Below are 15,533 nucleotides of genomic sequence, written 5' to 3' on the forward strand. Positions count from 1 at the left end.
AAACTTAACGATGAGATTGGAACTGTGCGTTGCTGCTTGCATGTGTGAACAAGGAGAACAGGAGGGGGCTGAGCACACAGCCCTGGGGGGTGCCTGTGTTGGTGATTACTGTGGATGAGGTGCGGACACCGATTCTCACCACCTGTGGCCTCCCAGTCAGGAAGTCGAAGATCCACTTGCATAGGGAGGTGTTTAGTCCCAGGTCTACGAGCTTGGAGATGAGTCTCGAGGGGATGATGGTATTGAATGCTGATCTGTAGTCAATAAACAGCATTCCCACATACTGTATTCCCTTTGGCCAGGTGGGAGAGGGCAGTGTGCAAAGTCAGGACGATGGCATCGTCTGTAGACCTGTTGGACCGGTATTATACGGTTGGAGACACAGAGGAGCAAATAAATGATCTGACTACCCGCTCGTAGCACTTCATGATGACAGAGGTCAGTGCTACCGGGCGATAGTCATTCACGAAGATGGCCTTGGTGTTCTTGGGAACAGGGACGATGGTGGTCCTTTTGAAGCAGGCTGAGGGAGAGGTTGAAGATGTCCCACTTGCATAGAGAGGTGTTAAGTCCCAGGTCTACGAGCATGGAGATGAGTCTGGTGGTGGTCCTTTTGAAGCAGGTGGAGACAGGCTGAGGGAGAGGTTGAAGATGTCACTGAAGACCCCTGCTAGCTGGTCAGCACAACCCCTGAGGGCCCTGCCTGATATGCCATCTGGGCCAGGTGACTTGTGAGAGGTGATCTGTTTGAAGCAGTGCCTCACCTCAGCTACAGTTAATGTTTTTAGGGTGTCTGTGTGTGTGAGTGTGCCTCACCTCAGCTACAGTTAATATGTGTGAGGGTGTCTGTGTGCGCGTGTGTGTGAGTGTGCCTCACCTCAGCTACAGTTAATGTGTGTGAGGGTGTCTGTGTGCGCGCGTGTGTGAGTGTGCCTCACCTCAGCTACAGTTAATGTGTGTGAGGGTGTCTGTGTGTGCGTGTGTGTGAGTGAATAAGTGTGTGTGAGTGAGTGTGTGTGAGTGTGTTAATGTAGGCACACCACTGGCTAGGCCTTGGCTAGGCCCCCCCCCCCCATGCTGGTTAAAACCCTGTCTGATCACATGTGTATGTGAGTGAGTGAGTGTGTGAGTTTGTGTGTGTGTGTGTGTGTGTGTGTGTGTGTGTGTGTGTGTGTGTGTGTGTGTGTGTGTGTGTGTGTGTGTGTGTGTGTTTTTGAGTGTGTGTGTGTGTGTGTTTTTGAGTGTGTGTGTGTGTGTGTGTGTAAGTGAGCATAAGTGAGGTGTATAAAAGAAGGTGTCTGAATGGTGTTTACCGGCTCTTTTGAGCAAATATGGTCTTTACTCAACACTGGCTTCATCATTACATCCACTAAACCAAACCAGCTGATGATCTGTGGACTCATCCTTATTGTGTGTGTGTTGGTGTGAGTGAGTGTGTCTTTGAGAGAGTGTTCGTGTCGTGTGTGTGTGTATGCATGTATGCGAGTGTGTGTGAGGCATGTGTGTGTGTGAGGCATGAGTGTCTGTGAGGTGTGTGTGTGAGAACGACTGAGGGTGTATGTGTGTGTGTAAGTTAGTGTGTGTGTGTTTGAGAGTGTTTGTGTGTGTGTGTATGCATGTATGCGAGTGTATGAATTGTAACTTTCTGGTTCACACTTGTTTCACCAACCCTGAAGGGGTGGGACTTTACATCTAATACTTTACATCGAATAATTCAATTTAGTCAAACTAATTCCGTCAGTAAAGACGTTCATTTCCAAAGAGTTTCGCGTTCTGTTTAGAACACACTGCCTCCTGTAAAGGGCGCTCCAACATCACTTTTCAGACATTCTCTACATAAAAAGTTATTCTGAACTTCTAATTTCACTGAATATTTGCATTGCATCTATTCTGTTTCACCTGTTATTGATTTCCAATAAAGGTTGAATCAAAGAAGTAATCAATGTTCAATGTTTATTATAAGACAACTTTTTATGAGTTCCTATTCTTACACAATTTAAATATTCTTAAAGATACCTTTGTATACCTTGGTTACACCAAGTCATATTATGACCAGCCATTTCTTCCAGCTCATTTTCAAGACAGGTTTTTGAAAAGAAAATGTATTAAACCTCATTTCCACCAAGGCCGTGGCGGTGCCGGTGCTGGAGCTGGTGCCAGTGTGAATACTTTGGTTAGATCAGTGGACGGAGAATGCAGAATGATATGAAAGAATACTATGGTTAGATAAGTGGAGAATGCAGAATGATATGAAAGAATACTATGGTTAGATCAGTGGAGAATGCAGAATGATATGAAAGAATACTATGGTTAGATAAGTGGAGAATGCAGAATGATATGAAAGAATACTATGGTTAGATCAGTGGACGGAGAATGCAGAATGATATGAAAGAATACTATGGTTAGATAAGTGGAGAATGCAGAATGATATGAAAGAATACTATGGTTAGATCAGTGGACGGAGAATGCAGAATGATATGAAAGAATACTATGGTTAGATAAGTGGATGGAGAATGCAGAATGATATGAAAGAATACTATGGTTAGATCAGTGGAGAATGCAGAATGATATGAAAGAATACTATGGTTAGATCAGTGGAGAATGCAGAATGATATGAAAGAATACTATGGTTAGATCAGTGGAGAATGCAGAATGATATGAAAGAATACTATGGTTAGATCAGTGGAGAATGCAGAATGATATGAAAGAATACTATGGTTAGATCAGTGGAGAATGCAGAATGATATGAAAGAATACTATGGTTAGATCAGTGGAGAATGCAGAATGATATGAAAGAATACTATGGTTAGATCAGTGGACGGAGAATGCAGAATGATATGAAAGAATACTATGGTTAGATCAGTGGAGAATGCAGAATGATATGAAAGAATACTATGGTTAGATCAGTGGACGGAGAATGCAGAATGATATGAAAGAATACTATGGTTAGATAAGTGGATGGAGAATGCAGAATGATATGAAAGAATACTATGGTTAGATCAGTGGAGAATGCAGAATGATATGAAAGAATACTATGGTTAGATCAGTGGAGAATGCAGAATGATATGAAAGAATACTATGGTTAGATCAGTGGAGAATGCAGAATGATATGAAAGAATACTATGGTTAGATCAGTGGATGGAGAATGCAGAATGATATGAAAGAATACTATGGTTAGATCAGTGGAGAATGCAGAATGATATGAAAGAATACTATGGTTAGATCAGTGGAGAATGCAGAATGATATGAAAGAATACTATGGTTAGATTAGCGGAGAATGCAGAATGATATGAAAGATGCAGATAAGAAGCACAAAACCCGTTGGACCTCAACCTGAATAAATATTGGACCTCTGAATGTCGGGATGGCCCGTTCAATGTCAAATGCAGCATTCTGATCAGCTGTATAATAAAAAACATTATCACAATATGAAATGTGACATGTCATAATTTAACCCAACCAAAAAAAAACAGATTTTGAACATTAAGCCTGACAAACCAGACAAACTTGTTTTTATGTGGAATGCGGTGTACTTCAGGCAATCTAGAAAAGTTAGCGGCCTGAGTTCTGTTCTGTAAAAATGATTCACACAAGATACCCACGGTAAGTATAGAACTGGAAGAACTGGATTGGACTCTGGTGAGTGCTTAGTGAAGCAGTGTGGAAGTATGTAATTATCTTGTAAGACATGGTCAATGATGTTTCACGTTGATATAGGGACTGTGATGATATAGGGAGTGTGTTCTTTTTCATAAACCATTTACATGTTATTATCTGTGAAAACCTGATATCCACTGCAAGCACATTGTGCTTTGGTTCTTTGCCACATCAATAAGAAGCCTGAAACTCTCTCTGGATTCTGCAGTGTGCACTGGGATCCAGCCTTAGGCTGACAGACTTTAGTTAGCAACTGTTTAAGTTTGGCTTTAAACTGAGAAAAGAAACTCTGTCACATTTATATGGTAGATTTTAAGTTCTGATTAAAAAGAAAATATGTCCTTTCAATTAAAAACAAATTTCAAATCATAATACTTTATTAATCTCAATATATGGTAACTGCATTGAGCAAAACATTGTACCACAACCAATGCACAGCAATGACAATCAAAAATGAACTAATGTAAAATAATGATTGAATGGCGGTACTAATGTACATGTTAATGTCCAAGTTAGCATGTGTGTGTTGTGTATGATTAAATGAACTCTGAACTTCAGGTTGCCCAGCTGCTCCCAGACTCACAGGTCTCTTCCTTTACTGAGCCGTGGTAAACCCAGAACTGGACTCAATATATAGTGGTGACAGGGGGCTGCAGAAGAAGGGAAAGACTTTCTCAGTGAATGTGTGTTTGAAAGTGTGTAAGTGTGTATTTTCTACAGGATCGGAGAATGACAGCTGTCCTTTATCCAAATCCAGATGCACTCTGAGTGTGTCGAGGCTCTGTTCCAATACATGCACAGGTCCTGTATAATCAAATCTATCATACTCATCATACTCCACACGCCACACTCTGTCCCATGAGAAGGTGTCCCTCTTCCCCTGGTTGGACTCTGTGGTCACACCCACAAGCCATTGCGTACAGAATCCAACTCCAACATCCCAGCAGTGTGACCCTGAGTTGAAGCCCTCAGAGCCCAGGATGCAGTCAGGGACATTTAATCTTTCTGGATTGTCAGGGAGTGTCTGTGTAGAATTTGTCCATTCAAAGCTGGTCAGATCCTCAGAAATGATGAGCTCTGGGTTTGCAGTGTTTGGGTCCAACACTACAGGAGCTGAACAGAGAGATGAGGAGAGGGTGAACAAATGGACTCAGGTGGTATGACTTGTTTTACTGTTGGCTGATCAATCACACAAGCGACACACACGCATGCACACGCAGGCCTGAGGTTGTTTGTGAGGTTCTGAGTTGATGTTATACTGTGTGAGTGTGTGTGTATATGTGTGTGTGTGTGTGTGTATATGTGTGTGTGTGTGTGTGTGTGTGTATATGTGTGTATATGTGTGTATATGTGTGTATATGTGTGTATATGTGTGTGTGTCTGTATGTGTGCTTGTGTGTGTGTGTGTGTGTGTGTGTGTGTGTGTGTGTGTGTGATTGTGCCTGTGTGTGTCGTAGTTGAAATAGAACTCACTGAACTCAACTATGTCCTTCATCTTCTCCCAGACTCTGAACCTCAGGTTGCCCAGGTGCTTTGCCACATCAATCAGAGCTCCTGTAACTTCTTGTGGTTTTTGCAGTGTGTGTGCAGAACTAGAAAACAGACTGGAGTTAGTTCTAGTTGTAGTGTGGGTTTAGGCAAAGAAAGGGTAAATTGAAATCTCTCACCTTTCCATGGAAGCCTTGAAGTTCTGGAAAACAGCAAACAGCACAGATTTAAGTTCAGTTAATTTCAATATACTGTGTCTTACTTCTTGTACATGCAAACGGACAGTAATGATGAATTATATAAACAAAAGATCAAAAGAAATACATAACAAAACTGAAACTGTCTAACATTTCACCCTTTTTACAACTGAACTGAAACCACATGTCCATACCTGTAAGAAGATTATGTCTTCAGCAACCATCTGCTTCTCAATGTCTGTTATTGTATCTAAAAGAGTGGACATCTCCTTGCTCAATTCTTCAATCTTCTCTTTCATAATGGAAGTCTTCTGCTTCTCTTCCTCCTTCAGTGCTCTTATTCTGGCCTCCTCTTCATCTTTCAGAAACTGATGAAGCTTCTCAAACTCCTCCTTGATCTGCTTCTCTGACTGATGGGCCTGGACCTTGAATAACACACATCAAAGGGACGACAGTCTTACAAGTTACCTACTCAAAACAACGTTAATTTATCAAATATTAATATTATCAAAGGAATCATGTGTATCACTGTTGCCAGCATGAGCAGTTTATCCAAGGGCTGAACTACCATGTGGTGAAATCATTGTTCTAATTTTCTTAATGATATTAATAATATAAATATCAGTTGGTGAGCTTGTAATATCTGTATCAAATTGCTCAGGTGAGATGCTTGATGTAACTTCATGTGTAGTTGTACACAGCTGAATAGCTACACAATACAAGTTGTTTACGTATCATATCATATAGGTAATATAACATAATGTCAGAAACAGTGTCATGAAGTCAATGGTCTCTTTCCAAAACAGGCTCTTCTGGTAAATCTCACCTTAATGTGCCTGGCTGTTTGGTCACATGTTTTTTTAACTCGTTCAAATTCTGTTCGTTTTTCTTGCAAGGGCTTCAGTTCAGCATTGAGTTACATTTACATTTACATTTACATTTAGTCATTTAGCAGACGCTTTTGTCCAAAGCGACGTACAAGGGAGAACAATCAAGCTAAGAGCATTAAAAAAACCTGGTGTAACCATAAATATTGCTTATAAAACGACATAGAAAGAATAAAAAAAAGAAGTGCGGGCCTGTTGCTGCTTAAGTGCAGGTTGAGCCAAGGTGCCAGTTTAGGAAGAGAGGTGCTCTTTGAAGAGTTGGGTCTTCAAGAGTTTCTTAAAGGTAGGGAGGGACGCTCCTGCTCTGGTAGTGCTAGGCAGGTCGTTCCACCAACGTGGAACTACAACTGAGAATAGTCTGGATTGCCTTGCTTGCACTGGGGGCAGTGCCAGACGACGCTCACTGGATGAGCGCAGCGTCCTGGGTGTGACATTTGCCCTTACAAGAGCATTTAGGTAGGTGGGAGCAGACCCAGTAAGCACTTTGTAGGCAAGCATAAGTGACTTGAATTTGATGCGAGCAGCTACTGGCAGCCAGTGGAGCTCAGTGAGTAGCAGGGTGACATGTGCCCTCTTTGGTTGGTTGAACACCAGGCGCGCCGCTGCGTTCTGGATCATCTGTAGTGGTTTTACCACGCATGCCGGCAGGCCCGTTAGGAGGGCGTTGCAGTAGTCGAGGCGGGAACCCACCAAGGTTTGCACCAGGAGCTGGGTGGCATACTGGGTTAGGTACGGCCTGATTTTGCGGATGTTGTAAAGCGCAAAGCGGCATGACCTCGCGACAGAGGCAATGTGGGCTGTGAAGGTTAGTTGGTCGTCAATAATGACCCCGAGGTTTCTTGCTGTTTTGGATGGAGCCAGAGATAAAGAGTCAGTCTTGATGTTGATGTTGTGGTGGATGAACTGTTTGGCTGGGAAGACCATCAGTTCTGTTTTGGCCAGGTTCAGCTGGAGGTGGTGGTTTTTCATCCATGTGGATATATCAGCAAGACAGTCTGAGATCCGTGCCGAAATAGTGTTGTCCTCAGGAGGGAAGGACAGAACCAGTTGAGTATCATCGGCATAACAGTGGTAGGAAAAACCATGCGAGCGGATGATGGGGCCCAGCGAGGTGGTGTAGATGGCAAAGAGAAGTGGTCCCATTACAGACCCCTGGGGCACCCCAGTGGTGAGGTGGTGGGGTACAGATAGATGACCTTGCCATGACACCTTGAATGAGCGCCCAGAGAGGTACGATTCAAACCAGGAGTGCGCCTTGCCTGAGATGCCCATACTTGATAGTATGGACAGAAGAATGCGGTGGTTGACTGTATCAAACGCAGCTGATAGGTCAAGCAGGACAAGAACTGAGGATTGAGCTGCTGCTCTAGCTGTTTTTAAAGCCTCTGTCACAGATAGCAGGGCTGTTTCGGTGGAGTGACCGCTTTTGAATCCAGACTGGTTTGGATCGAGGAGATTGTTTGTTGACAGGAACTCTGTGACCTGTTTGGAGGCTGCCCTCTCAAGTGTTTTAGATAGGAGAGTGAGAAGTGAGACCGGTCGGTAGTTTTCCACCTGAGTGGGATCGAGAGACGGCTTTTTGAGCAGCGGCGTCACCCGAGCCACCTTGAATGAAGAAGGAAATGTTGCAGAATTAAAAGAGGCATTAATCACCTGTGTTATTGCCGGTAGGACGGCAGGGGAAATGGCTTGAAGGATGTTGGATGGGATAGGGTCCAGCGGGCATGTAGTTGGACGGCTACCTGCTAGGATTTTGGAGACCTCACTCTCAGTGAGGGGGGTGAAGGAGGGAAAAAATGAGTTATTGATGGTAGCGCCCTTAGGGGGGGAAGACAGTTGGTCGAATTGTTTCCCAATGGCTGCCACTTTCTCTGTGAAGAAGGAAGCAAAGTTATCGGCTGTGAGGGTAGTAGCTGGGGGAGGAGGAGGAGGGTAGAGCAGAGTTTTGAAGGTGGAAAATAGTTTCCGAGCATCGGTTGCACTGTTGATTTTGTCATTGAAAAAAGTTTTCTTAGCAGCAGTGATGCTGGTTGAGAAGGAGGCCAGCAGTGTCTGGTAGCTTGCAAGATCGTCCTGTGCTGCAGATTTGTGCCACTTTCTCTCAGCCGCTCTGAGATTGGAGCGCTGCGTTCGGAGGGTATCACTCAGCCATGAATGAGACTGGGTAGCTCGCGCAGGTCTGGTAGAAAGTGGACACAAACTGTCCAAGCATGAGCTTAGAGTGGAGCAGAGAGATTCTGTGGCGTCATTGACACCTAGTGAGGAGAAGGTGGATAAAGGTGGAAGAGTAGAGGAAACCAGGGAGGAAAAGTGAGTGGGGGAGAGTTTGCGGAGGTTGCGCCGGAACGAGACCATAGGAGGAGGGACAGAGGGTTGCTCAATGAGTCGAACATCAAAGCGAATGAAGAAGTGGTCTGAGAGATGGAGAGGGGTTACAGTTAGGTTTTCCGTGGTGCAGTTCCGAGCAAGGATGAGGTCGAGCTCTTTCCCTGCTTTGTGAGTTGGGGGAGTGGGTACCTGTTGTAGGTCGAACGAGTGGACCAGGGTCCGGAAGTCAGCCGAGTTGGGGTTGTCTAGGTGGATGTTCATGTCGCCAAGGATGAGTATTGGACACTCATGGTCAGGGATGGCTGACAGCAGGGTGTCCAGCTCATGGACGAAATCGCCCAGTTGTCCTGGTGGCCGGTAGATAACAATCACATATGTTTTAACAGGAGCAGTTACCATAATTGCATGATATTCAAACGAGGCATACCTGTTTGAAGACAGCAGTGGAGTAAATTTCCAGTTTTCCGAGATCAACAGCCCCGTCCCACCTCCACGACCAGATGGCCGAGATGTATGGGAGAAGGCGTAGTTAGTGGAGAGTGCTGCCGGGACAGCAGTGTCTTCAGGTTTGATCCAAGTCTCAGTGAGAGCTAAGAGCCCTAGTGAGAGGTGATTGGCATAACCTGAAATGAAGTTGGCTTTGTTGCCTGCAGACTGGCAGTTCCACAGGCCAACAGAGAAGGAGGTTACAGCAGATGAGGTTTGTTGAAATGAGCGGAGGTTACCCAGGTTGCGCTGCCTTCTGGTGCGCTGGGATCTCTTGTGACAGCGAGTGACAACAGAGATACTGCTGTGACACATGACTAGAAAGACAAATTTTTGTATTGGTTTGAAGGTTTACCTTGTTCGTGTCCTTGCTTCGGTGGACTTGCACAGGTAGACTTGTATGTCTTTACCCGAAAATGTCTTCACACGAAAAGGGCTCAACACGAGGGCTGACACTTACGCTGACGCTTCAGTATCAGTCCTATTGAAATAGCAGATTCACTGATTGCGTCCGGCTGAAGACCCGCCCAGCAGTTGCAGAGACAAAGGAGCCTAATTACCTTCAGGTGTGTCCTAGCAATTCAGAAAGTGACTGAGTGAAACTAGATTGATTGCCCTCAGGAAGTTGCCTGATTGCCTATCCAATGAGTATTCAAGCAGTATTCACAGTAGTATTAGTTTTAAAATAGTAAAAACCAAGCCAGTACATACAGATACACACAGCAGCAGTCAAGAGGCACTCAGCTTGTTCTTGTTCCTAAAATGAACAAATACATAATACACTATGATTATCTATACTCATTTTCTGTTGTTGTGGATACTCATTCAGTAACAGCAGAGATAAAGAAGGCAAAGAATGCCCATTGCATAGTCATAAATAACATTTCCACCTATAAGAAAATAATAGAAACTCACTTTATAATCCAGCGCAGCTTCATCTATGGGAAGGAACTGGTGTCCTGAGTGTTTCCTGGAAGCCTGACACACCAGACATATGGGCTGTTTATCCTCCAGACAGAACAGCTTGGCTTTCTCACCGTGCAGACTGCAGAGCCCTCCAGCGCTCTTCTCCTTCAGGAAAGACTCACATAAATTCCTCAAAGACAAATTCAGTGGCGGATTGTCCAATGAAGATCGTCTTCTACAAACTGGACACTCTTTAGATGTCTTCTCTCTCCAGCACTTCTGAAGGCAGTCTTTGCAGAAGCTGTGACTGCACAAAAGAATGATGGGATCCTTGAAAATGTCATAGCAAATAGGACAGGTATAATCATCTTCAGGTAGAGAACGTTTAGATGCCATCCTCCTCTCACAGAAACAGTCACTTCGCTGGAAACTTTGAGTGTGTACACTTAACTTTCACTCTTATTCGTCAAAAATCACCTCAGTAAATCCCAGTTTATCGTCGGTAAAGTAAGAAAAGCCTATGCTTCTAGAAGGAAAAAAAAATATCGGCCTACTCGAAGTAACTATTCCAGAATGTTTGAAGCAGCGTTCACTTCTTCTTCTTCTTCATCTTCATCTTCTTCTTTCGGTTAATGGCGGGTTACACCTACAGGCGCATAGCGCCACCTACAGCAGCGTTAAAGTAGTTCCGTTTGTCACTACAACATGGTAGTCCAGTACACGATGGTAGTTGCGCATGCGTCACTTTTCGACACTGTCAACAGCTGAATACAATCGCTGATTAAGTTTGTTGAACTTCGCGAAAGACTTTATACAACTCTAAGTCCTTATGTTTGTATAATAAAGAAGTTAAAGATGTACTGGATATCCAGATATCTTTCGTTCTGCCTGTGAAACTATATTGGCTAGCAAATAAATGCTTTATTTGTTTTACCTACTGCTATATTTTCTCACTTCTTCATAATACAAACTATTTGCCTTTACCCTGACTCCGTCTTCACACTTTTAATAATTAAATATAACCACATTATTTCCATCTTAGTGAAGCAACAAAGCATTGGCCATGTTTGACTAGGTAATGAGATACTTCTTCACTGCTAAGGGCTCACCAGAGTCCAGTCCTGTTCTTCCAGTTATATACTTACAGTAGGTAGGGCTCTGGGTAAGGGGAGAGAAATCAAATCAGCTCAGACCAATCAGAAGTCTCTGAAGCTGATCGGACGAAAAATCAGGAAATGAACATTGACCCACGAGGCATTTCTCTTCATGTCTGCTATCCTGCCTCTTCAGTTCGACACTTTTAGTCAGGAGATCTATTTTAGTCTAGAATCATAGGCTTTTGTTACTGTACCGACGGTAAACTGGGATTTACCGAGGTGATTTTTGAGGAATAGAAAGTGAAAGTTAAGTGTACACACAAAGTTTCCAGAGAAGTGACTGTTTCTGTGAGAGGAGGATGGCAACTAAACGCTCTTTCCCTGAAGAGGATTATAACTGTCCTATTTGCTATGACATTTTCAAGGATCCCGTCCTTCTTTTGTGCAGTCACAGCTTCTGCAAAGACTGCCTTCAAAAGTTCTGGAGAGGGAAGACATTTAAAGAGTGTCCAGTCTGTAGAAGACGATCTCCATTGGACAATCCGCCACTGAATTTGTCTTTGAGGAATTTATGTGAGTCTTTCCTGAAGGAGAAGAGCGCTGGAGGGCTCTGCAGTCTGCACGGTGAGAAAGTCAAGCTGTTCTGTCTGGAGGATAAACAGCCTATATGTCTGGTGTGTCAGGCTTCCAGGAAACACTCAGGACACCAGTTCCTTCCCATAGATGAAGCTGCGCTGGATTATAAAGTGAGTTTCTATTATTTGCTTATGGGTGGAAATGTAATTTATGACTATGCAATGGGCAAACTTTGCCTTCTGTATCTGTGCTGTTACTGAATGAGTATCCACAACAACAGAAAATTAGTATGAATAATCATAGTGTATAATGTATTTGTTCATTTCAGGAACAACTCAATGCTGTACTGAAGCCCTTACAAGAGAAACTGAAAGAATTCGAACGAGTTAAAAAAACATGTGACCAAACAGCCAGGCACATTAAGGTGAGATTTACTAGAACAACCTGTTTCAGAAAGAGACCATTGACTTCATGACACTGTTTCTGGAATTGTGTAATATTACCTGTGTGGTATGATAAGTAAATAACTTGTATTGTGTAGCTATTCAGTTTCATTACAACTACAATTGAAGTCACATCAAGCATCTCACCTGAGCAATTTGATCCAGATATTAGGCTACAAGTACACACACTGATATTTATTTTATTAGTATCATAAAGAAAATTAGAGCAATGATTTCACCACATGATCGTTCAGCCCTTGGATGAACTGCTCATGCTGTTCACAGAAACAGACATGATTACTTTAACAATATTAATATTAGACATATTATTTTGGTTTTGGGGGGAAACATTTTATGAATGTAGTCCCTTTTGTGCGTGTTATTCAAGGTCCAGGCCCATCAGTCAGAGAATCAGATCAAGGAGGAGTTTGAGAAGCTTCATCAGTTTCTGAAAGATGAAGAGGAGGCCAGAATAAGAGCACTGAAGGAGGAAGAGAAGCAGAAGACTTCCATTATGAAAGAGAGGATTGAAAGATTGAGCAAGGAGATGTCCACTCTTTCAGATACAATAACAGCAATTGAGAAGCAGATGGTTGCTGAAGACATAATCTTCTTACAGGTATGGACATTTGGTTTCAGTTGTATAAATGGTGAGATATTTATGATATTAATACATATTTTCAGTTTTGCTATATATTTATTTTCATCTTTTGTTATATAATGTATCATTACTATCCATTGTGTGGACAAGAAGTAAGCCATCAAGTCAGACACAGAATATTGAAATTAACTGAACTGAAATCTGTGCTGTATGCTGTTTTCCAGAACTTCAAGGCTTCCATGGAAAGGTGAGAGATTTCAATGTACCCTTTCTTTGCCTGAACCCACACTAAAACTAGTGCTAACTCCAGTCTGTTTTCTAGTCCTGCACATAAACTGCAAAAACCACAGAGAGTTTCAGGAGCTCTGATTGATGTGGCAAAGCACCTGGGCAACCTGAGGTTCAGAGTCTGGGAGAAGATGAAGGACATAGTTCAGTTCAGTGAGTTCTATTTCACCTACGACACACACAGGCACAATCACACACAGACACACACACACACACACACACACACACACACACACAGGCATACACATACACACACATACTCACAGTGTAACATCAACTTAAAAAAAAAAAATACAAATATATACACACATATACACACACACACACACACACACACACACATGCATACACATACACAACACACACACAACACACACAGGCATACACACACACACACACACACACACACACACACACACACTCACAGTATAACATCAACTTAAAAAAAATGTTGCATCTAAATGACTCAGTAAGATCCAACCATCCAACAGTAAAAGAAGTCATACACCTGAGTCCATTTGCTCACCCTCTCCTCATCTCTCTGTTCAGCTCCTGTACTGTTGGACCCAAACACTGCAAGCCCATGGCTCAACGTTTCTGCGGATCTCACCAGCTTACAAGAGTCAAGTCTTACTCAGACACTCCCAATACAAGACATTCCTGATAATCCAGAAAGATTTAATGTCTATAGCGCTGTCCTGGGCTCTGAGGGCTTCAGCTCAGGGTCACACTACTGGGAAGTAGAAGTTGGACACAGTACAAACTGGTGTGTGGGTGTGACCCCAGAGTCCAACCAGGGGAGGAGGGACACCTTCTCATGGGAGAGTGTGTGGGGTGTGGGGTACGATGGGTCAGATTATGTAGAGTATGATGCCTTTGGATGGGATAAAATAGGACCTGTGTATGTATTGAAACAGAATCTCCACAAACTCAGAGTGCATCTGGATTTGGATAAAGGACAGGTGTCATTCTCTGATACTCTACAAAACAGAAACTTACGCACGTTCAGACTCACATTCATGGAGAAAGTCTTTCCTATCTACTACAGTCCCAGGTCACCACTGAGTATTTTACCCACAACGCCCATTGTGCTCTAGTGACTATTGGACAACGCAGACCACGTTGAGACTAACTCCAAAATATTAAGTGTTCCAGTGACACAATTCACTGTTCTATATCTAAATGTGTGTTTTTTTTTATAATATAAAATACGTATCCTCTGTGGTAGGTTCATACGGAACATGTGGCTGTTAAGTAGAAGTAATACACTTCCCTCCCAACACTAGCAGTAGGTGATATTTTCTGTTGGTGATTATGAGGTGAAACTTGAGTGGGCCTCAATATAACCAAAAACTTCCTTCTGTCCGCATATTTGAGTTGGTAAAAACCTTTGAATGGTTCATGAATCACCACCATAACTGTTGTTATTAATCACATGCTGTGCAGCAGGTGATTTTATTTTATTCTTCATGAACAAGAACCTGATTGTCCACATGTGAGGAACCAGAGACAGACTCACACACTCTGATGCTGCACTGATGAGGTCATCACTCATCACTCCAGTCCAGTTGAGTCCAGTTCTGTGTTTACCACGGCTCAGTAAAGGGAGAGACCTGTGAGTCTGGGAGCAGCTGGCCAACCTGAAGTTCAGAGTTCATATAATCATACACAACACACACATGCTATCTTGGACATAAACATGTACATAAGTACCGCCATTCAATCATTATTTTTAATTTTTTAAATGTCATTGCTGTGCATTGCTTTTGATACAAGGTTTGCTCCTGCAGGTACCATATCGAATTAATAAAAATGTTACGATTTGAAATGACTAATTTTCTTTCATCAAATCTTCAAATCTACCATAGAAAGGTGACCGTTTTTCTTTTCTCTCAGTTTAAAGCCAAACTAAAACTGGTGTTAACTAAAGTCTGTCAGCCTAAGGCTGGAACCCAGTGCACGCTGCAGAATCAGAAGAAAGTCTCGGTTCTGATTGTTTGGCAAAGAACCAAAGCACAATGTGCAGTGAATAATGGGTTTTGAATAGGGCTGTGAAATTATTTAAACATTTTATCAAATTATTCACAGGTTTCTGTGGATTAATCATGCTTAATCACATATTGTCGCTTTTCTCTGTATATTTTTTGAGAAAAAGATTAATGACAAAAGATGGATGTATATACTTCAAATGTATTCTTTTTTTTACAACAAAAACAATTGTGAAAAAACATTTATCAAATTAATTTTACATCAAAAACAATGGTGTTGCAACTCAGCAGTTCTTTATCAGTTATCTATGCTATTCCATATGTAACATTAATATACCGAAAATGATGATCGTGATGTAATGCAATCCTTAATGTCCCTCGGGATTAATAAAGTATCCATCTATTTATCATGATATGGCTTTTGTATCAAATCACCAGGTTATTGCTCAGGTTGTGCCTTATGCATACTTGGGATACTCAGGAGTAGGTTGCCCATTCACAAAATGCTATAAGATCAAAATAAAAAAAGTTCATAATTGGCTTTTTGGGACGTTTTGTTCAAGGTTGATACAGTATGTTAAGCTCCTTGCA

At 42.5% G+C, this 15,533-nt stretch overlaps 3 protein-coding genes across 3 annotated transcripts in view; 1 reads left to right on the plus strand and 2 right to left on the minus strand.

Moving 5' to 3' along the window:
* The window catches only part of LOC308380751 (E3 ubiquitin-protein ligase TRIM35-like), a gene marked incomplete at its 3' end in the record, with an annotated part of 284,739 nt that extends 274,197 nt beyond the window's left edge, over positions 1-10,542 (minus strand). Inside the window, exon 1 of the mRNA XM_080858155.1 lies at positions 10,103-10,542. Coding sequence (XP_080714281.1) covers positions 10,103-10,345 — 243 coding nt within the window. The 5' untranslated portion in view covers positions 10,346-10,542. The remainder of the gene's footprint in view (positions 1-10,102) is intronic.
* Positions 4,145-9,358, minus strand: LOC308380057 (E3 ubiquitin-protein ligase TRIM35-like; the record flags this gene model as incomplete). The annotated part of the gene is made up of 7 exons (XM_080857340.1): positions 4,145-4,770; positions 5,131-5,249; positions 5,325-5,347; positions 5,537-5,767; positions 6,169-6,240; positions 8,747-8,904; positions 9,046-9,358. 7 exons carry the CDS (start codon positions 9,356-9,358, stop codon positions 4,253-4,255), a joined length of 1,434 nt encoding a protein of 477 aa, XP_080713466.1. The 3' UTR covers positions 4,145-4,252.
* A 733-nt stretch (positions 10,543-11,275) lies between the features above and the next one.
* LOC308380793 (E3 ubiquitin-protein ligase TRIM35-like) lies at positions 11,276-14,661 on the plus strand. Its single transcript, XM_080858199.1, has 6 exons — positions 11,276-11,792; positions 11,951-12,046; positions 12,454-12,684; positions 12,891-12,913; positions 12,989-13,107; positions 13,504-14,661. The coding sequence occupies exons 1-6, from the start codon at positions 11,406-11,408 to the stop codon at positions 14,049-14,051; spliced, it is 1,404 nt and encodes a 467-aa protein (XP_080714325.1). The 5' UTR covers positions 11,276-11,405; the 3' UTR covers positions 14,052-14,661.
* Positions 14,662-15,533: the final 872 nt, after the last annotated feature.

Source organism: Sprattus sprattus, assembly GCF_963457725.1.
Source record: "Sprattus sprattus genome assembly, chromosome: 19".
In the NCBI taxonomy this organism is placed as follows: Eukaryota; Metazoa; Chordata; class Actinopteri; order Clupeiformes; family Clupeidae; genus Sprattus; species Sprattus sprattus.

What these genes read in the sequence shown, in the direction of transcription:
- LOC308380793 (XM_080858199.1), top strand. Translation starts at nt 11,406, where the DNA reads ATGGCAACTAAACGCTCTTTCCCTGAAGAGGATTATAACTGTCCTATT. An exon ending in AAGCTGCGCTGGATTATAAA is followed by an intron (nt 11,793 to 11,950) that starts GTGAGTTTCTAT and finishes TGTTCATTTCAG; the next exon opens with GAACAACTCAATGCTGTACT. An exon ending in AAACAGCCAGGCACATTAAG is followed by an intron (nt 12,047 to 12,453) that starts GTGAGATTTACT and finishes GTGTTATTCAAG; the next exon opens with GTCCAGGCCCATCAGTCAGA.